Source organism: Ctenopharyngodon idella, chromosome 11, assembly GCF_019924925.1.
Source record: "Ctenopharyngodon idella isolate HZGC_01 chromosome 11, HZGC01, whole genome shotgun sequence".
In the NCBI taxonomy this organism is placed as follows: Eukaryota; Metazoa; Chordata; class Actinopteri; order Cypriniformes; family Xenocyprididae; genus Ctenopharyngodon; species Ctenopharyngodon idella.
Genome location: NC_067230.1, coordinates 25,631,325 through 25,655,189, shown reverse-complemented (window position 1 = coordinate 25,655,189; position 23,865 = coordinate 25,631,325). Strand labels below are relative to the sequence as shown.

Sequence of the window (23,865 nt, the reverse complement as noted above, 5' to 3'; positions counted from 1 at the left end):
CAAGGTGTCTGAATAAATCTTGGTTTGACTGTATGTATATATATATATATATATATATATATATATATATATATATATATATATATATATATATATATATTGCTATAATTCAACAAAGATTTTTCATTGTTAAATTATAGCAATAATATATAAGAGTAAATTACATACATACATACACACAGATAAGCTATATATATAGCTTATTTTTACTTTTATAAGTTGTTCTTTTTTTGAAGTACAAAATACTTTAAACATCAAAAAAGTAATCTATATCCATAACTAAATAGAAATAAAATAAGTCTAAGTAAATACAGCTTCTACAGCTATAGTTAGCTATACAAGTTATATTTTAAATCAACATTAAAAAAATTGTCGTACATTCCATTCTCTGATAGAAATAAGGTTCTATCTTTATTTCTTAATTTATCTACGGTGCACTTTAAAATAAAGAAATAAAGAAATAAAAAATGGTTAATCTACCATGTGATTGCGAGTCTTTTATTATGAACTGTTTAACTTCCGGTGATGTAAAACGAGCAAGTGTTTAGATGTCTCGTGTCTTCACACTTCTTCTGCTTTTTGCAAATTCATTTTTCCCTTCAATCTTTAGTGACCGACTGCTCTACAGTTTGCTTTCAACAGCAGTGAAGGACTTCTGATGTTAGTGCGCGTTTCTGAATGTGTCATGTGACGGCGGTAAGTGCCTCAGTACAATCTTGTGCAGTAACATGCCATCCTGCAGCAAGGTCCACGGATTATTCATGTACGGATTTGCATATTTAAAAGAACGTCTGCTGCTGACTTGCATTAGAGCTGACACTGACACTGACACCGACACCGTTGAAGGTTGTTCACTTTTGAATTGTCATTTGACCCTGAATGACTCAAACGGACAGTTCATCCAAAAAAGAACATTCTTATGTCATAATGTCGTTAAACTCGTATGACTATTTTGTTTTCCTTGTTGCGAAAACCGCGAAATATTGAAGAGTTTCTTTTCCATGTAATGAACGTGAATGAAGAGTGGGGGTGTTCACCAAAAATGTAAATAAATTAATCATAAAAATAGTCTATATGACTATATTCCAAGTCTTCTAAAGCCATAATATATCATTATATCAATAAAATAATTTTCTCACTCTTGTATTTCCTTCTGTGAAACAAAATAATTGTAATTTTAGGTTAACTATCCATTTAATAGAGAAGTTGAGAAATCGAAAACGTTTGTCATCATTAATAAATTGCTTTATTGAAGAGTGAATGTTTCAGTTCCCCCCCATTCCATACAGTGAATGCGGACTGGGCTGTCAAGCTCCAAAATGACAAAAACACACCATAAAAGTTTTATAAAAACTGTCCATATGACATATCACTAAGTCTTCTTAAGTCATATTACAGATTCGTGTGATGAACAGGCCTTAATTTAAGTCCTTATTATTTACTGATCCCCTTTTCCGTAGCTCTCAAAACAAAGATAGTACCATTTGATCTCATTAGGTATAATATCAAGTGTGAAGTGACATTTTCAGCTCAGGAAATGCCATTGATAAATTCCTTTTTCTTGCATTCAAGGCATGGATTAGGAACTGTCAACAAGACGGGGAAAGAAATGACATCCTAATCTATTTTGTGCATGTAGAAGTGGATCCATGGGTGTCCTGCGGGTGCTGTCGGTCACCATGGGAAGGATCAGTACTTTCAGGTCCTATCAGATCATGCTGCTCCTTGCCGCAGCCTTGGCAGTGGTGGCGTTCTACTACTTCGGCTCTGAAAAGCAAAACTTCTCCAGCACCACAAAACGTATCAAGGAAACACAATCGAGCCACAACACCAACCGTGATGATGCAGATCTTTCCATAGACATCCGTTCTGGACATCCAGAAAGCAGAACGGGAACTGGAGTTGACCTGGAGGGAAAGCTGTCACGGTTTCACGCTCTCATGATGTTCACCAAGGTTGACAAGAGCTTGAACCTTCAGCAGAAGTTTCAGGTGGCCATGCGCTCCATGGCCAAACATGGACGGTTCTTAGAGGATGAGATGCTAGTTCTGCACTACGTCTCTGATGTGGGCAGTAAGGAGCTGGGGGAGAAGATGCTTCCTGAACTTCTGCTGGATGCAACCTTCCGGTATGAGGTATGTACAGTATAGCAAACCTCCATGTTTTGCGATGTGTGCTGATGCAGTACTGACTCCCTTCTAGTTTATCTCATGTTTTGATGTCTTTAAAATATTTGCAATCTCTGAATACATTTATTTGGAGTATGAGTAGAAGATGGACTACATGGGTTATTATTATAAGATATTATATTATTATATTACATTACGTTATGTTATAATCATATTATATTATATTATATTATATTATATTATATTATATTATATTATATTATATAAGCATACTGTATATACTCTACCAGTCAAAAGTTTGGAAACATTACTATTTTTAATGTTTTTGAACGAAGTCTCTTATGCTCATTAAGGCTGCATTTATTTCATAATAAATACAGAAAAAACAATAATATTGTGAAATATTATTACAATTTAAAATTATGGTTTTCTATTTTAATATACTTTAAAATATAATTTATTTCTGTGATGCAAAGCTGAATTGTCAGCATCATTAAATCCAGTCTTCAGTATCACATGATCCTTCAGCAATCATTGTAATATGCTGATTTATAATCAATGTTGGAAACAGTTGTGCTGCTTAATATTATTCTATAACCTGCGATACTTTTTCAGGGTTCTTTGATGAATAAAAAGTTAAAAAATATCAGGATTTATTTAAAATAGAAATCTTTTGTAGCAATATACACTGCCGTTCAAAAGTTTGGGGTCAGTAATTTTTTTTCTTTTTGAAAGAAATTAATACTTTTATTCAGCACGGATGTGTTAAATTGATAAAAAGTGATAGTAAAGATTTATATTGTTAGAAAAGATTTATATTTTGAATAAATGCTGTTCTTTTTAACCATTTATTCATCAATGAATCCTGTAAAAAGTATCACAGGTTCCAAAAAAATATTAAGCAACACAACTGTTTTCAACATTGATAATAACTGAGTATCAAATCAGCATATTAGAATGATTGCTGAAGGATCATGTGACACTGAAGACTGGAGTAATGATGCTGAAAATTCAGCTTTGCATCACAGAAATAAATTATATTTTAAAGTATATTAAAATAGAAAACCATAATTTTAAATTGTAATAATATTTCACAATATTATTGTTTTCTTCTGTATTTATTATGAAATAAATGCAGCCTTAATGAGCATAAGAGACTTTGTTCAAAAACATTAAAAATAGTAATGTTTCCAAACTTTTGACTGGTAGTGTATTACATATAATAAAAATACCAAAAATAATTATATGCATATTAATGGACATTGTTGGTGTTATTAAAGGGATAGTTCACCCTAAATTGAAAATTAAGTCATCATTTACTCACCTAGGTGTTGTTCTAATGCCATATGCCCTTCTTTCTTTTATGGACCACAAAAGGATTAAAAAAAAAAATGTCCCACTCGTCCATATAATAGCAGTGAATATCGACCAGCATTAAGCTTTGTAAAAAAAAAGACGCAAAAGTATCACAGAATGATCTCATGTGACACGTGCCATATATTCCAAGTGTTTTGGGGGTATACGATAGTATACCGCAGTTCACTCTGTCTAGCCTAGAAAAAGCACACAAGCTGTGAGAAATACAGAATCACAGTTGACAGCTATGAATGCGATAACTTGTTGTTACGACAAACACAAGGGATATATTCATCTCAGAGAAGAAGGTACATAAGTTGTATTTCATGTCGCGTTTTTGTTGTACCGCCTGTAAACATTTAGTGTCTAAATGAAAATTCTGTCATTATTTACTCACCCTCATGTCGTTCCAAACCCACAAGACTTTCGTTCGTCTTCAGAACACAAATGAAGATCTTTTTGATTAAATCTGAGAGCTTTCTGTCCCTCCATAGACAGCTACATGACTACCACTTTGACACTTCAAAAAGTTCATAAAGAGGCTGTAAAACTAATCCATATGAATTGAGTGATCTAGTCCAAATTTTCTGAAGAAACTTGATCGCTTTATATGATGAACAGATTGAATTTAGGCTTTTATTCACATATAAACATTGATCGGTAAACATAAACACACACTCAAACGTGCTGCGTAAAAAGTACAAGAATGAATCTCATTGGTTCTCGCACGCGTCAAGCAAACTTGCTTGAGCTTCTGTTTACCACAACTGATGTGTGAGTTGATCAATGTTTAAATGTGAATAAAAGCCTAAATTCAATCTGTTCATCATATAAAGTGATTGAGTCTCTTCAGAAATTTTGGACTAAACCGCTCAATTCTTATGGATTAGTTATATGATCTCTTTATGAACTTTTTGAAGTGTCAAAGTGGTAGTTGCGTAGCTGTCAATGGAGGGACAAAAAACTCTCAGATTTCATCAAAAATATCTTAATTTGTGTTCTGAAGATGAAGAATTTTCATTTTTGTGTGTACTATCCCTTTAAGGACTGTGTTCCACACATGTGCAGTAATTGACCCTTCGCCTGGAGTTTGATTGACAGGCGATCTAACTAATCATAAAGCAGAATCCGCCGCTATGTCAGACAAAGCAGTCAGGGGAGTTAGTAGATTAACGTCATGGCCTTGAACTTGAGAAAAGGTGTGTACTGATGTCTTTCTGCTGTTGAAACAGCATTCCTTCTGATGTTCAATAGTGTTTATTTGATGCTATAATTTAACTAGTCGGAAGAGGTGATCTGTTCACGAGCTGCTTGAACTTAGGCCTTATCCGTCACGACACATTAAAGAGCCACAAAACAGTATTTATTGTTTAAATTTCTTTAAAAATTACAAAATTTTATTTCATATCAAAAGTAACCTGCTCTGCCTTGTCTGTTGACGCGTTGTCAGCTTCCTCTTTGCTCCACGATGTATTTTTAACTGCGTGAGAACATGATGTGTGGCGTGAGAGCGGCATGGCTTGTCAGACATAGCAACAGTAACTAAAGGGGGCGGGTCTTCGCGAACAGTCAATTGTTTATGGTTCATTGAACAAGCATGAAAAACTTTGTTTAAACTTTTTCCATGCAATGATATGTAAAGCTTATTTGGATTCTAAAATTATCTTTAAAATACAGTATCCTGAAAAAGGGATGTTCCTTTTTTTCTTGTTAAATGCACAAAGGCATTTTCTGCTGTTTGTAAACACAGCAGGTGGCAGTGCAGGAAAGCTGAACTCAGACAGCTGGACTAGAGGTCACACCGCAGACGTTTCCTTTACATCAGCTCACAGAATAACAACACGCTGCTCTCATACTCCAGTACTCCCTCAGGACCGCTCAAACTGCCTGTTATCAAACACTTTTACAATGTGTAACAGATTTTTCAGTTCATCAAAACAACTAGGCTCATTCTGTGAACCTACTTCTAATCAAATTAGTTAAGCTTAAATCAATAAAAAATTGAACAAGACTCAGGCAGCTCTGCAGATCTTTTTCACTGAATGATGACTGAGCTTGAATAAATACAGCCAAATAGTCACTTTTTTCAATAAATCACACTTTAGTAACTGAAGTATAGAGTAAGGCATTTATTGGCTGTGTGTTGGTCACATGGGGGCAGTGTTATTCTATCACAGCTGGTTTTTGTGATTCCTCTTTGAGCTTTAGGATCTTTGGTCTGATCCTGTTGTAGAGGATTTGTCTGTAGAAGCATTAAGTAAACTTGGCCTAGTTCAGGCAGATTTTCAGGTTCAGGTTGTCACTGAACTTTTAAGGTTAGGATATTTTCTATATATCCATTGATTGATCATGTAAAGGCAGCACAACTTTTCTGCTATGTATCATGTATCAAGCAGACAGCAGTGTTTCCTGCCTAGCAACAGTTGCCAGGCATTAGTGGAGGCTGATCCTCTGTCCTGGACTGGAGGTTGGACAGTGGCTCAGTTTAGCAGGGATGCTGTGAGACTGTGAGTTGCAGATTACCTTCTTTTAATCCGGACTCATTCAACACACACACACACACAATAAGATAATGAGTATTTGGCTTAATGCAACATCCGATAATCATCATCACCCATCCCAACATGTGCTGCAACATTTTGATTAAAGCAGTCTTAAGCGCACACACAAACACACATACTTGTATATATGGTTTACGGGGACTCTCCATAGGCGTAATGGTTTGTATACTGTATAAACTGTACATTCTATCCCCCTACACTACCCTTACCCCTAAACCTACCCATCACAGAAAACTGCCTGCATTTTTTGAATTAAAAAAAAACACAGTTTAGTATGTTTTTTTTTAAGCCATTTGGTTTACGAAGACTCAGGAAGTGTTGTAATACCCATGTTGTAATACCCATGTTATTATACACATTTGTGTCTTCATAAACCATATATACAAGAACACACGCACACACACACACAAAACAAGAGCCTATTTCATTGGATAATAAATTTGAATGATGATTATTATTGTTATTTGGTGCAGTAGTAATACTAGTAGTAGATTTATATATTATATTATATTATATTATATTATATACAACTATTGTAGTAGTGGTAATAATAATAATAATTATAATAATAATAACATTTAGTGATGAGGGTGATAATGATTATGATTGTTGTTTGGAGTAGTAGTAGTACTTTTAGTAGAAGACGATATACACTCGCTGGCCACTTTATTAGGTAGACCTGTTCAACTGCTCATTAACGCAAATGTCTAATCAGCCAATCACATGGCAACAACTCAATGCATTTATGCTTGTAGACATGATAAAGATGATCTACTGAAGTTCAAACTAAGCATCAGAATAGGGAAAAAATGATTTAAGTGACTTTGAACGTGCCATGGTTGTTGGTGCCAGACGGGCTGGTCTGAGTATTTCAGAAACTGCTGAATGCTGATCTACTGGGATTTTCACGCACACCCATCTCTAGGGTTTACAGAGAATGGTCTGAAAGACAGAAAATATCCAGTGAGCGGTAGTTCTGTAGGTGAAAATGCCTTGTTGATGCCAGAGGTCAGAGGAGAATGGCTAGACTGTTTCGAGCTGATAGAAAGGCAACAGTAACTCAAATAAACGCTCGTTACAACTGAGGTCTGCAGAAGAGCATCTCTGAACGCACAACATGTCGAAACTTGAAGCAGATGGGTTACAGCGGCAGAATACCACACCAGTGCCACTTCTGTCAGCTAAGAACAGGAAACTGAGGCTACAATTCGCACAGGCTCACCAAAATTGGACAATAGAAGATTAGAATAACGTTGCCTGGTCTGATGAGTCCGGACTGCTGCAACATTCAGATTGAAGAGTCAGAATTTGGCTTAAACATCAAAGCATTGATCCATCCTGCCTTGTATCAACAATTCAGGCTACTGGTGGTGTAATCGTGTTGGGATATTTGCGCCCCTTAGTGCCAATTGAGCATTGTTTAAACCTTGCTGAGTAAACTTGCTGACCATGTCCATCCATTTTTGACCACAGTGTATTCATCTTCTGATTGCTACTTCCAGCAGGATAATGCACCATCACAAAGCTCAAATCGTCTCAAACTGGTTTCTTGAACATGACAATGAGTTCACTATAGTCACCATATCTCAATCCAATAGAGCACCTTTGGGATGTGGTGGAACTGGAGACTCACATCATGGATGTGCAGCTGACAAATCTGCAGCACTTGTGTGACGCTGTCATGTCAATATGGACCAAAGTCTCTGAGGAATGTTTCCAGCACCTTGTTGAACCTAGCCCATGAAGAATTAAAGGCACAATATGTAGAATTTTCACCGCCAGAGGTCGCCTATTCAAAACAAAGTCGTAGCTTGAAGACGCCGAGTTTGAACACGGAATCACCTCACAGCCGGTGGAAAAAATTGGTTTTGGTACTGGGGCAGAAATCATGTTCATGTATGAGATTATTAACATTACTGTAGTATGAAGCAGAGCAGGGCGAGTGCTGTGGGAGCTGAATGAGGCTGCTGGAGCGATTGCTAATGAGACGCGAGTGCGACCCATGGCTCGAGAGCAGCAGAACTTTTATTATGCCTCAGTCGCCGTTTCCGCTTTTTCCGGTCAAGCGTATGAGGTAACGAAGCACCGTTTTATCATATTAGATAGATTTGTGTGTGTTGCTGCCAAGCAAACGCTGTGAGACACTTGTTGCACACTTCAGTAAGCTAGATCGATTTTAGAATATCATATTAATAAATGCTGGATGGCTTGTGCTGATAAATGGCATGAAGTTAAATACAAGCTGCATCTGATTATGTTATGTTAGCTACTTGACAAAATAGTGTTTTTTTTCTGAGACATGGTAAAAGCATGGTACTCGTGGAAAATCAAGAAAATGAGATTTAAGCAATAAGACTAAATGTGTTGAGCTATATAACAGTAATTACAGGTGCTGGTCATATAATTAGAATATCATCAAAAAGTTCATTTTTTTATTATAAATTATTTTTAAAAATGAAACTTTCATATATTCTAGATTCCCTACATGTAAAGTAAAACATTTCAAAAGTTTTTTTTTTAAATTTTGATGATTAGAGCGTACAGCTCATGAAAGTCCAAAATCCAGTATTTCAAAATATTAGAATATTTCCTAAAATCAATCAAAAAATGGATTTGCAAAACAGAAAAGTTAAAGTTCTTTAAAGTATGTTCTTTTGTGCACTCAATACTTGATTGGCAGGACATATTACAGCAAATGACTTGCTCCTAGCCCAAATTACTGCATCAGTGAAGTGTGGCATGGAAGTGATCAGCCTGTGGCACTGCTGAGGCACTATTGAGCCTTCAGATCATCTGTATATTGTTGAATCGACTGTTTCTCATCTTTCTCTTGAAAATATCCCATAGATTCAGGTCAGGCATATTGGCTGGCCAATAAAGCACAGTAATATCATGGTCAGCAAACCACTTGGAAGTGTTTTTTGCACTGTGGGCAGGTGCTAAAGTTCTGCTGGAAAAGGAAATCAGCATCTCCATAAAGCTTGTCAGCAGATGGAAGCATAAAGTGCTTCAAAATCTCCTGGAAGATGGCTGCATTGACTCTGCACTTGATAAAACACAATGGACCAACACCAGCAGACGTCACGGCCCCCCCAAATCATTATTGACTTCAGAAACTTCACACTAGACTTCAAGCAGCTTGGATTCTGTGCCTCTCCAGTCTTCCTTCAGACTCTGGGACCATGATTTCAACATGAAATGCAAAATTTACTTTTATCTGAAAAGAGGACTTTCGACCACTGTTCACTGTCCAGTTCTTTTTCTCCTTAGCCCAGGTAAGATGCTTCTGACGTTGTCTCTGGTTCAGAAGTGGCTTGGTAGTCCTTTTCCTGAAGATGTCTGAGTGTGGTGACTCTTGATGTGCTGACTCCGGCTTCATTCTACTCATTGTGAAGCTCTCCCAAGTGTTTGAATCGGCTTTACTTGACGGTATTCTCAAGCTTGCGGTCATCCCTGTTGCTTGTGCACCTTTGCCTACCCAATTTCTTCCTTCCAGTCAACTTTGCATTTAATATGCTTTGATACATCACTCTGTAAACAGCCACCCCATTCAGTAATGACCTTCTGTGACTTACTCTCTTTGTGGAGGGTGTCAATGATTGTCTCCTGGACCATTGCCAAGTCAGCAGTCTTCCCCATTAGTGTGGTTTCAAAAAACAAAAGATACCCGGATTTTATACTGTAGGGATGGTCATTTAATGAAACTCAAATGTAAATATTCTAATATTTTGAGATACTGGATTTTGGACTTTCATTAGCTGTACGCTCTAATCAACAAATTTACAAAAAAAAACTTTTGAAATGTTTTACTTTACATGTAGGGAATCTAGAATATATGAAAGTTTCATTTTTTTTAAATAATTTACAATAAAAAAATTTACTTTTTCACGATATTCTAATTATATGACCAGCACCTGTAGTTTTCTGACTATAAATGTAACCAAACAGTTGTTCCCTTGTCTAATAAAACATGTAATATATTAAAGCGTCTTTGGTGTTTCCATGGTTTTTACAAAATCGAGGGTAACGCGGGCATGACATCATTGATCGGACACGTACATGTCCTGGTTAAAAATTGCGTATTTCTCTGGATTTAAACATTCTTGGAAACATTTGGGATAATGTAAATACACAAGTCAACAAAATATATAACACTGTTCTAGTGGTTTTTGGATATTTTAATCCAAAAATCGTACATATTGTGCCTTTAAGGCAGTTCTGAAGGCAAAAGGGGTACAACCTGGTACTAGCAAGGTGTACTTAATAAAATGGCTGATGAATGAGTGTTTTAGTTTTAGTTATTTTAGTACATAAAGTTAAACTAAATGAAAATGAGAAATGTTGCTTTGGCAACTAGCTGAAATAAGATAAGTTTAATTTTTTTTAAATGATTTTTATAGTATTTCAGTTAATGTATTATTTAAAGCACTAAAAAATTTATAGGCTTTAGACTGAACCTGTCTCACTCTCAAAACTACTGCACTGACACAGACAGCGTGGAAAGTTCCACTATCACTGTGGGCTCACAGACTCCCACACAGTCTCATGATGAGATGAATCCAGTGTGAACTCATCAGACACGTGTTCTCTGGGAAGAGATGACGGCCCCATCAGCTGGTGCTGGGGGGAGAAAGGTCATTATGGTTTATTGAGCTCTTTGAGGAACTGAAGGTGTGTAAACGGTTGATGATTTGAACAATCAGTGTTACATTCTGAATTGCAGTTTGACAGCATTGGCTGATAAATGTAGTTGATTGATAGTTTTGTAATTTTGGTTATGTACCATATGGTATTCTATGAAGTATATTGGGGTACCAAGAATATGGCAATCATTTAGTACAATATATCAAATTAAATTACCATGGTAATACCATTTTATTCCATCACTGTGACATGGTGCTTTTTAGTTTAGGTAGGGTAATCATATTCCCATTGAGTTCTGTGTCCCTCACAGAACATTCAGATTGTCAGTAGTAATGTAATACAGTCTCAAAAATACAGTCTCACTTTAATATAGACATTCACACCTCCAGAACTATTTGGAAAATCAGAAGCACATACTGTAAATGACCAGCAGGCTCTCATGAGCATTAACACTTCCAGAAGCCTTTAATAATACCACAGTCATTATTAAACTGCACTTCATGTTCTAGTAATAGAGGTAAAACTGAGCTCTGTATGCAGCTACTCTCTGAATCTCATGTGAATTCCTGGAAGAAATAGCTGGTCTTAGCAGTTGCTCCATCTATAAAATGAACTAGCACTTACTGGTGTAGTTTCTGTTCCTAATTATTAGTTCTTTTCAAGTGAATGGATGAATTCAAATGAGTGTTCTGTTCTCTTTCAAGTTCTCATGAGCTAAATGTTTTGTTTTCTCTGTTATTTCTTAATGCTTCTGCATTATTTAACAGTGGCTTTAAAGCATTTACAATTACATTCAGCAGATGTTTTAATCCAAGGCAGGCAGCTTAGGTTACATTTCGAGGTAAACTCCCCTTCAAACATTTGGGGTTGGTAAGATTTTTTAAAATGTTTTTGATAGAAGTCTCAAAAAGCCTCAAGAACGAGATAGAAACAAGAAATCAAGAAACATTTCTTATTTTTATCAATGTTGAAAACGGTTGTGTTTCTTAATATTTTTGTGCAACAGAGAACATTTATTTGAAATGGAAATATTTTGTAGCATTATGAATGTATTCACTGTCATTTGTGATCAATTTAATGTGTCCTTGCGGAATAAAAGTTATTTTTTTTCTCTTTAAAAATAAAGTACTGACCCCAAATTTTTGAACAGTAGTGTATGTTACCAGTTTATTTATTCTCTGGAAATCAAACCCATGACTGTGAAATTGCAAAGTTCACTTCACTTGGCATTTGGATTCATTAAATTTAGATGGAGAATTCAGATTCTCTACTTCTATTTGGAATCCCCATCTTGTGTAGTCGAGTTTGCAGGACACCATCGGGCTGTTGGAATGTACCTTTTTAGGGTGAAATGAGAAAAACAAATGAGTCTGTGTGAATGAACATGGTTGCTTTTCAATTGTCAACTTTCAATTGGCAAAATTTGTCAGAATTTTGCATTTCTTGAGTCCAAAGATACAGGGTGAAGAAAGTTTGGGTTGTGTGAAATTTTAAAAGAAAATCTGCCTCTACATACAACAAATATTTGTATGACTGTACTTTTGCACATATTTCCCAATGAGGCAAAACTTTAAAATGCTTGGTTTGTTACAATATCAACTGTGTTCTTTGAATCTTCTGAGCTTGTGCTGAATTAGTGATTTTGTTTCACCAGACTGAAGGTGGAATGCTAATCCTATGGCAGAAACATATAGTATGCTCCTGGAATCAGCCTTAATGGGAAATCTGTGATGACTGAACACCCACCCCCCCCTCCACCTCAATCGTTTTTGTGCAACCTAGCGAGAGATACACATTATCTGATTGCATGAGTCGAGTCGACGCCAAAGCCTTGCATTGCAGAGCAGGATTAGGGGCCGATTGCACTGCGGACAAACACAGGTATTGTGTGTTTTCAAAGGAAGGAGAAGTAAAAGACGACTGTCAAGGTTCAGTGAGCCAAATAGTGAACACCTGAGAATGAAATCTCCGTGCCAAAAGAGTGCAGAAAAACAGCTCAGTCCTGTCCACCCTTGCACGAATTTACAAAAATGTAGTGTTAGTGTCACTAGGGTCACAAAAATGTCCTCATTTATCACATATATTGTCTGTTGTCTATTTCAGGTGGTGTTTCACAATGTAGATGCCCTTACAGAGAAATTATTCCCCATCGTGGAAGCCATGCAGAAACACTTCAGTGCAGGTTCTGGCGCATACTACAGCGACGCCATCTTCTTCCTGTCGGTGGCCATGCATCACATCATGCCTGCAGGTGAGATGTGTAACTTGGCATTGTCATTGTTTATAGGCACAGGAAAGGCTATTGAAACTTTTGTTTTGCTGTTTTTAATGTTATGTTATGTTGATGTCCTCATCCACAAGCACTTAACCACCCACACCATTAAACCAATGCCCAACAAACACTCTTTACCTCTTTCTCTAGCATGCTTCCTAACTAGTTGTAATAAACTAGGCATTGTATATTACGAATATTGTTGGCTCTTTGTCAAATTGCTTTTGTTCCTCTTTTGGAAGTTGCTTTAGATAAAAGCACCTGCCAAATGCATAAATGTATATTGGATGGTAAAACCGAGGACAAATTTCCACTTTGTGGACAATAAAAGTAACTGAACTAAACTAAACCTAAAGGTTAGAAATTGTGTAGTTTCTGCAACATAGCATCTCCATATGGAATTACAGGAATATTTCCGAACATGGAACCACATAAAGGCCATGAATTTCTACTTGTCTATTTTATTTTTTAAATCTTGAGGGGAAAAAAAGTTATAAATAAAACATCTAAAAGCAATCAAAAATTATATTCTATTAATAATAACAGTTGCTGTTGTTGTTGTTATTATTAATATTAATTTGTCTTGAAAACAAGGTATATCTGTCTATCGTTCATTCATTCCTTCTGTCTATGGTTTGTTCATTCTGTCTATCGTCTGTTCGTTGTCTATCGTTTGTTTGTTCATTCGTTCGTTCTGTCTATCGTTCGTTCATTTGTTCTGTCTATCGTTTATTTGTTTGTTCGTTCATTCTTTCTGTCTATCCTTCGTGCCTTCTGTCTATCCTTCGTGCCTTCTGTCTGTCGTTCGTTCTGTCTGTCGTTCGTTCATTCCTTCTGTCTATGGTTTGTTCTGTCTATCGCCTGTTCGTTGTCAATTGTTCGTTCTGTCTATTGTTCTGTCTATCATTCACTGGTTCTGTCTATGGTTCGTTCATTCGTTCTGTCTATGGTTCGTTTGTTCGTTCGTTCTGTCTATTGTTCGTTTGTTCGTTCGTTCTGTCTATCGTTCGTTTGTTCGTTCGTTCTGTCTATTGTTCGTTCCATTGTTCTGTCTATTGTTCGTTCCTTCGTTCAGTCTATCGTTCGTTCATTCGTTCGTTCTGTCTATCGTTTGTTTATTCTGTCTTTCGTTCATTCATTCGTTCGCTCTGTCTATCGCTCGTTCTTTCTGTCTCTGTTTTTTTATATATGGCCTCTGTTGGCTTCCAGTAGTGTAAGTTAGAGAAAATAGTCATTATTTTTTTGCAATTTTGCTTTGTGACGCTACTGTCACATAAATTACTTCACTTTTACCATTTTAAATTTATGTTTACAAGTTGCATTCTGTATGTTTGTCATAATTATTATACTGATTAAATTAGGACGAACTCACTTTTTCATAACCATATTGTGACTCAACTTTTCCATTTTAAAAGCGGCAGCTGCAGAACATTCTGTGTTCATGTAAACTTCCTCTTCACACTTCCTGCTGCACATTCTAACCATGTTATCTAAAGGTCAGTACATTCGGCCATCCTGAAAGCTCCCCTCAATCAGTCAGACTGTGAATGTATTTGGACACGAGGCTGCTGGTGGTGTCAGATGTGCCGACTCACTCACAGGTGCTGAACGGGCACATGGCACAGCGCTTGGCAGAGAGGACGAGGGGGGGGGGGGGTCGATCGTCCTCTGTGACACTTCTGCTACTCGCATGCAGAGTGAATGCCCAGATGAGTTTACTGCTACACTAAATGCAAATCCCTGGACTCCTCTGTCAGCCTAAGAAATCAATGATACCATGAGAGGGAAAAGGACTATGAGTGTTTGATAAAGCCTTTTAGGCTTGACACAGAATACTGACATTGCTTTATTTCTTGGAACTTCAAACAGTGTATCATATTAGGAAACACCAATAATCTAGACCATTTGGGTGTTTGCAAACAGCGATGACCTTTTTTGTGGGTGGAGCCTACCTGGTGGCAGAAAATTACAGTTCTGCAATAGCAGTCTGTGGAAGCCACCTGAATAAAAGAATAAAAAAAGTTAATTTCGAGTTTATATCTCACAATTCTGACTTTTTTCTCTCAAATCCGTGTTTATGTCTCACAATTCTGGAAAAAAAGAATTGTGAGATATATTCGTTATTCTGTCTTTTTTCCTCAGAATTTCGAATTTATATCCCGTGATTCTGACTTTTTTCCCTCAGAATTGTGATATAAACTCACAATTTGTAGGTTGGCAGGAAGAAGGTCAGCTCACTTCATTGTTCTCCCACAGGTCATTGAAATGGAAATTATCCAGGTGTGTAAAAAAAAAAAAAAAAAAAAAAAGTTGACCAAACTTGAAAATATAAGCCAACCTATCACATTCAACTTAAGTTAACACAACTAATTCACTCCAATTGAAGTCAACTTAAATACTTTTGTACATCTAATGAGTAACAGGTAGTCTTTGAACTTAAAAATTCTTGTCAAGGGAACTAAAGTTTGTTTAGCAATTAGCAATGCAGGGAGCTGTAATGCATGTTGTGGCCTAATGGTTTATCGAGTTGGACTCGTAACCTGAAGGTCGTGGGTTTCAGCCTCAGTACCGGCAGGAAATGTAGGCGGGGGAGTGAATAAACAGTGTTCTCTTCCACTTTTATTTCCCACAACTGAGGTGCCCATGAGCAAGGCACCTAACCCCCAATCGCTCCCTGGGTGCCGCAGCAAAAATGGCTGCCCACTGCTCTGGGTGTGTGTGTGTTCAATACTGTGTGTGTGTGTGTGCACTTAGATGGGTGAAATGCAGAGCACAAATTCCGAGTATGAGACAGCGTACTTGGCCACACTTCACTTTCACAGCATGAATGCATTACCATCTTGGGAAAGCATTCATTTTCAAAAAGTCTGTTGTCCATTTTTACTCAATGAAAGGTGAAAGTGTTAGCAATTATTAAATGGAAATTGTTTTAAGCATTTTAAGTGTCAAAAATGTAAGTAATTTTTATAATGTAAAATAATATAACCTACAGTCTCTCCTTTTGTTCACCTTGTTGTTCTGGAGTTGTTGTGTTTCTTTGGGCAGTAACCTTTAAAGACACTATGCATGAGTTCACTCACCTCTGTCAGTGCTGCACCAGAATGCCCTAAAGATGTCAGATGGCACCTGTGGAAAACACAAAGTCTGAACCAACAACAACATGTAACACTGAGAACCTTGTGGACCCTGGGAAATGGAAAGTTTACAATGAATGCACATTCTGTGAACTCGGATTCACTGAAAACAGCTGCTGGCACATTAGTAAGGCCTGCAGGGATGTTTGGGTCGATTTGTTGGCAAATCTCTTTGTGGCGATTTAGTCAATTCTCACAGTGAGACATAATTCATATGTGAAATTATTTGGAAGTTGAAGGTTTGGAAATAGAGCTTGTTGCTCAATAGCGGGTTTTTGTTGACATGTTTAGTTTCATTGTAAGTCAGTGCTCTTTAAATGTGTTCTTTTGTAGTGTCTGACTTTAACAGGGTCAGCGCCAGAGCGCATAAGGTGAGGGGGCACGTACAATTTTTGGGGGAGCCGTGTCTGGTGGGGTGGGATGGGATGGGATGGGTGGGTCAAACAGCCTATTCCCATCCACTCCACATCTCGGACTTCTGAGTGGGAGATCTTCCCAGGGCAGTACTGCCTGACAAACTAAAATCAGGGCGCCCACTCTGGGGCTGGGTGAGGGGGTTGACCAGAGGTGAGGGGGCACCTGTGGCCGGGCTTGTATGTGCACCTTATTTGCCCCCCTGAGTTGTTTACTTTCCAGTTTGATTCAGTGGGTTGTGTAGAGCATGTGATTTTGCGATTGGGCCATTCATATCTGCAGAGGTGCTAAAACATGAGGTCAAAGTGATGTGCGTTTGTTTGTGTGTGGAAGGCTAAGAAGCAGATTTGAGAGTGTGGGAAGAAATCCCCTTGGATTTTTTTTTTATTTTTTATAAATGTTTAGAATTTCCATGTGAGACAAACAACATGCAGGTGACAGGAAGTAAGTCGGCTCACTTTATTGTTCTCCCGCAGGTCATTGAAATGGAAATGATCCAGGTGTGTGTATGAATACTCTCTATGTTGAGTCAAGTCCTCGCAATTGAATACATTTCTTTTTGTGAACTGTATAAGAAATGCACATTCAGAAAGTTTAGACACTTATGTGCATTGATACAAATTTACATTTGTTTTTCACTTCAGACATTTTGCTGTAGACCAAAAAATGTAGCATCTTGGAATTTTTCATTTCATTGGTAATATTTTACACTTTAAAATATTACCAATGAAATGAAAAATTGCAAGATGCTACATTTTTTGGTCTACAGCAAAATCTTTTATGTAAAATATCTTACTCAGGACAGTACTAAATAAAAAATAACATGCATTTTGTATGATCTCTCTTATTTTGTTAAAATTTTGCACATTTTCATAGATTCTGCAAGTGGTTCACATACTTTTTCTTGCAACTGTATATAATATTAATATTCAATTAACATTAACCTAGATTAATAAATACTGTAAAAATGTGCAGGTTTGTTAACCATGTTAAAGGATTAGTTCACTTTCAAATGAAAATTACCCACTTTACTCACCCTCAAGCCATCCTAGGTGTATATGACTTTCTTCTTTCTGATGAACACAATCGAAGATATTTTAATAAATATCCTGAAGCATCCGAGCTTTATAATGGCAGTGAACTGGGGTCACGAGAATGAGCTGAAGAAAGTGCTTCCATCCACATCCATCCACAAACACATCGCTTCGTTTCAGAAGGCCTTTATTAACCCCCTGGAGCTGCGTGGAGCACATATTTATGATGGATGGATGTGGATGGAAGCACTTTCTTCAACTTATACTTGTTGATCCCTATCACTGCCATTATAAAGCTCAGATGCGTCAGGATATTTATTAATATATCTCAGATTGTGTTCATTAGAAAGAAGAAAGTCATATACACCTAGGATGGCTTGAGGGTGAGTAAAGCTTGGGCTAATTTTCATTTGAAAGTGAACTAATCCTTTAAGTGCTTCCATTTTTTTTCATCAGAGATTTTTTTTTTTTTTTTTTTTTTTATATAATTAAACTCAACACAATCATATGTAAGTTTCCTCTGATGGAATTCTACTATAGTTCTTTGTCATCTTCATTTTCATTTTGTTTTGCTGCATACTCCTCTGCATTGTATTTGCTGTGTAGTAATTCTAACTTAGGCTAATTTTCACCCTGTTGTTCTAAACTTTCGACTAATTTTCTTGTGGGTCTTTTCCATACAGTTGTAGTTCATAGTGAGCTCAGCTGTTCGCTACCGGGGGAAAAAAAAAAAAAAAACAGTTTATTGGCTTGGAACTACGTAAGGGTGAATTATTCCTTTAACAGTGTTTTTAAATTCACTTTTGACCCACTGACTGACTGCTCAAACCCACCTCGAGGAATTCCGTCCTGATTACTCTGATTTCTCAATACGTCCGGAGGAGGTCTGTCTGCTTGCATGACTCGTCTCTCCCGCCAGGCTTATTCCGGTCATCGAGTCTACCAACAGTGCGGTCAATACTGGCTTGCTGAGAGGCTGAATAAGTGAGCCCTGAGGAGGAGACTGACACCATCAGCCTCACTCTAGACCATGATCCCTGGAAGACCACTGGCCCAATGAGGAAATTAGAATTTCTTTGGGTCTAAATGAGCAAGATTAGGTGCTCAGTCCATAATGATGGTTGGTTTGTTCTTCTGAAACATTAGTGGGAGGGAAAAGAAGCACATGCCCTGTGATTTTTAAAAATAAATGTTCTAGTTTTATGTTCTGTCATATTGCTGTGGGGGATTTGGCTGTTCATTAAAGGAACATTGCACCTGGAGGTGGGCTGGTATATTAACTGCTTAGTCTAAGTGACAACAGGAGCTGTGAAAATAATTGGCCCTTGTTTCAAATGGCTATAAACCTACTTTTATTGTGAAGAAGTGCCATGTGTTCGGTAGCTCGTGAGGGAACAGAAAGCCCTTGTTTTAAGACTCTTTCAGCATTTTCACAGAGTACTGTTTTGTCAACAAAGTCTGCTTTTTTTGAGTTTTTTTTTTTTTTTTTTTTTAGCAGTTGTTTTTATTGTGTCTGCTGGTAAATGGATAAGATGGAACATCAAAAGGTAGATCATAATATGTTTATACCTAATCATGTTGTTGCTTTCATTGATCTATTGGAGATTTTAACACGGGTTGCTATAGCTGTGTACTAACCGGACACAACATGACAAGATTCCAGTGAAGAGCAATCATTCGCAAGAATGAGGTGACACATTGCAGTCAGTCACAAAATAGATCTGCCAATCAGAACCTCTCTGATTGCAAACTACTAGCAATCATTACCCGTACTGCAGCTGAAGAGTGTAAAACTTAGAGCACATACGTTGAATTTACTTCCAATTTTTTCTTGCTTTTCATGGTTGTGAAATATCTGATTCTAAACTTCTGCAATTTTTTTTCCCTCACCCATGATTACTTCTAAGGTACTTTGGTCCAGTGACATTTCAATGTGGTTGGGCTATCTGGTGTGACAACACAGGCATATTTTAATAATATTTATATACAAGTATAGTATTTTATTTTTATATTTTCAGTTTTCATTTGAATTTGTATTAATATCTTATGTGCTTTTTGCCATTTTTATTTTGCTATTTAGCTTTAATTTTATGTTTTATTTCAGTTTTAGTTTAGTAAGAATTCTATCACTTCAACTTATTTTACTTTAGTTAGCTGCCAAGGCAATATTTCAAATTTTCATCAAGTATTTCCCCTAATATTTATATATTATTTCAGATTTATTTCAATAAACTAAAACAATTTTAATATTTTTTTTTAGTTTACAATAGCAACACTGCATTAAAAGCATGTGATCGACAAAAAAGTAGCATTATTATTTGTTACTTTATCATGTTCTATTTTGTTATATATATATATATATATATATATATATATATTAGGTATCGGGCCCGATACCAAGCTCATGTACTTGTACTCGTATAAATACCTCCGATACCAAAAAAAAAAAAAAAAGACTGATACCTCACGTGACGTAACTGACAGAATTTCCCATGCACAGAGACACCGACGGCCGCAGCAGAAACAATGTCAGCCTCAGGGGTGTGGAAATACTTCAGAATTAATGATGACAACACACACATTGTGAACTGCATGCTTTCAATCACAATCGTTATCGATTAGTGAAGGCGGGATAGGCGGAATCGCGCTGAATGACACAGACCAGAAGCGCTCTCTCTCTTTCTTGTGCGCGATCAGTTCTCCTTGCGCCTGAATGGTCAAATGCACACATAGTTGTCAAAATGTCCATTGTGTGGAGTATCTCATGTAAATACAGTCGGTTATGGCTTAAGTGGACGTAAACATTTGGGTGAAAACAGGACATGTACCAGTATCCATGGATTCGGTCTTAAAGGGACCATAGCCTAATTAAATATTTGTCATTAATGTTAATAAAACAACAAAATATGTTAAATAAATGTATACATAGTAAATAAACCTACTGTATCTGAAAAACAAGTTTATTTAATTTGTATCTATAGTATTTGTTGTATTGTTTGTAATTTGTTTGTAAATTTCTTTTTATATAACAACAATTATATATGTTGGTAATTATGCCTTTTGAAGGTTGTTGGACACCTGAAATTTTTGTTTAAGTTTGTGACAAGCACATAAAAATTAGGCTATTACTTTTTTTCATTAGTGTAATAATAAAGAAGTTGTCCTACATTCATTAGTCTCACTGTGTTGTGCTTGGAAAACTGCAACATCACCAAAAAAAGGAAAAAGAAAAAAGAGATATATTAATAAATGTATAGTCATCGGTATCGGTATCGGCGAGTGCCAGGAAAAAAAATATCGGTACTCATACTCTGTCCTTAAAAATGGTATCGGTGCATCCCTAATATATATATACATATACATATTTATGTGTGTGTGTGTGTATGTGTATGTGTATATATAATATATATATATATATATATATATATTATATATATATATATATATCTCAAACAAACCAAATCAAAGTGATTTGTCAACACTGAAATTCAAAAGGCCTTTGAACAACTAGTAAATTCTGTCATATGCTTTGAAGAACAAAGATGACCTAAGACATCCAAAGATATCCCAGATATTTTTTTATCAAATGCAGTCAGACTGTTGTGTAACTACATTATAAACATCATGTGCCATTTGACTCATCTTTACAGTAGAATTAACTACTAAGGAATTATGGTCAGAATGAAAAGGTTACATTTTTATAGGGCGTTGTCTTTAATACCAGTTTTTAACCACTGCATTGCCACTGCGTTTATCCTTTTTCCCTTTGAGATATTTTTCTTGTGTTTTTTTTTCTGATAGATAGTGGCCAGATAAGGCCGGGTTTTAATCTCATAATGAGGTTGACCTATATCAGCCTATATCACTTACTGTTGTTTTCACAGAGGAAAGCATCAAAGCCATAATCCACGAAAAACAGATGGAATTCCACCTGCTCCATACATTAGGACCAATTGATAAAGCAGATTACCATCCCTGGGGATCGTTAACCACTTTAATATGGCTTCAAATTGTGAATATGCAGTACATTTGCTGCGGGATTATATCTAAAAGGAAGTGAAAACCTGAAAGATGCAGATATTTCCCAAGATGATGCTGTTAAAAGCTAGTACAAAAGTTTTACATCTGTAAAACACAGCCACTTTTTTTAAAAGTGTGTCAAGCTTCGGCGCCCCTGGTCATTTAGATGACCAGGCTATTTTTGAGTATGAGCCAATGTGTGTTCCCTTGGCTGAAAACGTGCTGGGAAATGTCTTAGTTGAATCTCTAAAACTAAAACTAAACTAGAAATTGTTTATAAGGCTCCATAGGCATGTTTCCAACACCCAAGGCCATGATGGAGCTGGTGAACTCCACGTGGACCCATTTCTTGAAAGTCTTTATCGCTTCAGGCCGTAGAGGCCCAATGAGATGAATTAGTACAGTCGTTAATGCTTCAAAGGCGCGTTTTAACCTATTGCTGACATGCCCACGGGTTCACATCAAGCCTCTGTGGCTCATCCTGCCCAAAGCGATTGTTCCTCTTTTGATGTGGTGTACTGTGACGCAGGGGTTTTATTTTTGGACGTTTGACAGAACTCTCAGTTTTGGATGGCAAAAATTGTCCCCGTTCAATTTGAGGCAACTTGTGGCACCAAACTGAATCACAATGCTAACTGTTTACAACTGCAATGCGTTGTTATTGAAATTATTGTTGGTGACAGTAGCTGGTAACTTTTTATTATGGCAAATAAGCGATATCATGACTGATATTATAAATCTACACTGCCTGTTTTTGTTGTTGTGTTTAATATCGCTCAAGAAAATTAAGTCACATGATGATTTAAATGAAATCACATCAAAACAATATAATGTACTGTGTTAAAAAGATAATTTTGGTAAAACCAAATTTGTTAACATTAGCGCATTAGCAAAATACAGTAGAACTAAAATTTTTACAGCATTTATTAATCTTTGTTCATGTTAGTTCACATTGCACCAAGGCTGCATTATTTAAAATACATTAAAAATAGCAATATTGTGAATTTTTTCCCCCCATAATTTTCTGTAAAATGTAATTTATTCCTGTGATGGAAAAGCTGAATTTTCAGCATCATTACTCCAGTCTTCAGTGTCACATGATCCTTCAGAAATCATTCTGATATGCTCATTTGCTACTCAATAAACACTTCTTATTATTATCAGTGTTGAAAACAGTTGTGCAGCTTAAAATTTTTGAGGAAATCTTGATGCATTCTTTTTCGCGATCATTTGATGAATAGAAAGTTCAAAAGTACAGCATTTTCTTGAAATATAAATTGATTGCAACATTATAAATGTCTTTACTGTTGCATATGATCAATTTGATGCATCCTTGTGGAATAGAAGTATCAATTAAAAATAATCTTAATGACCACCAAACTTTTGAACAGTAGTCTAAGTAAGCAATAAGGTACGAGAGGCTGTGCTGTATCGTGAATAAGTCACGGCTGAAGGGCGTTGTTAGACATGAGGCGACGCGGAGTGCCTGCAACCCCTTCAGCCATGACTTATTCATGATACAGCACTAGCTTCGAGTACCTTATTGCTTTTATGAAACGGTTACCACACAATACAAATATTAAAGCCAAAAATATGTATCAATGCAACTTTCATGAAGTAAACTCTTACTAAAAGCCTTCCTTCCGCCTGAAAAAATAGTCTCTGACCGTGAACAGCAACGGAAGTTACATTATTACGCCATTAGATGGTGGCAAAGACTGTCTTTATGAGTGTGTCAGTCAGTAGCGAAGACTTTTACATTGAAGAGATTGAATTGTTGTGAACACGGAACAAGACGCAACTGACAAATGCTTTGACTAGCGCTGTCAGTCACGGGAAAACCCCTTAACTGTTAAAAAGACAAGATAATACATCAGACATTTAAACTGATTTTTTATTATGAACATTGGACTGACCTGAAGGAAAATGCTAAATCTGAATGCAGGTAATAAACTCGCTCACTCGATCTTTTTCTCACAACACTCTTCTACATAATACAGTAAGCTTCAATGAACAATATCAATTGAGAACAAACAGTTACGTTGCTAAGAGTGGTTGCTAAGGGTGTTGCGTAGTGATACACAGAACCATTGGGTGAAGTGGTCATAGCCGTGTTTTATTGTGAATAAAACACAGCTATTGACCAATCAGAATCAAGGACAGGAACTAACCGTTTTACAAGTAGAAATTATATATTTTTCGACCAGAGTATACTGTTAATATTACTACTATTATCTGCTTCCACCTGCCTACTACAGCAGCTTATTAAACTGTGATGGGATGAATTATTTTGACAATTTA

The 23,865-nt window shown here is 36.5% G+C and overlaps 1 protein-coding gene across 3 annotated transcripts in view; it reads left to right on the top strand.

Annotated features, from left to right (window-relative positions):
• Positions 1 to 484: 484 nt before the first annotated feature.
• The window catches only part of xxylt1 (xyloside xylosyltransferase 1), a 45,521-nt gene continuing 22,140 nt past the window's right edge, over positions 485 to 23,865 (top strand). The window contains exons 1-3 of one of the 3 annotated variants that reach the window (XM_051912002.1): positions 485 to 696; positions 1,640 to 2,135; positions 12,794 to 12,941. In XM_051912002.1, the coding sequence (XP_051767962.1) occupies positions 1,650 to 2,135; positions 12,794 to 12,941 (634 nt within the window). In that variant the 5' untranslated portion in view covers positions 485 to 696; positions 1,640 to 1,649. Of the gene's footprint in view, positions 697 to 1,572; positions 2,136 to 12,449; positions 12,572 to 12,793; positions 12,942 to 23,865 lie in introns of those variants that run through there. The other 2 variants (XM_051912001.1, XM_051912003.1) reach the window with 2 other exon arrangements.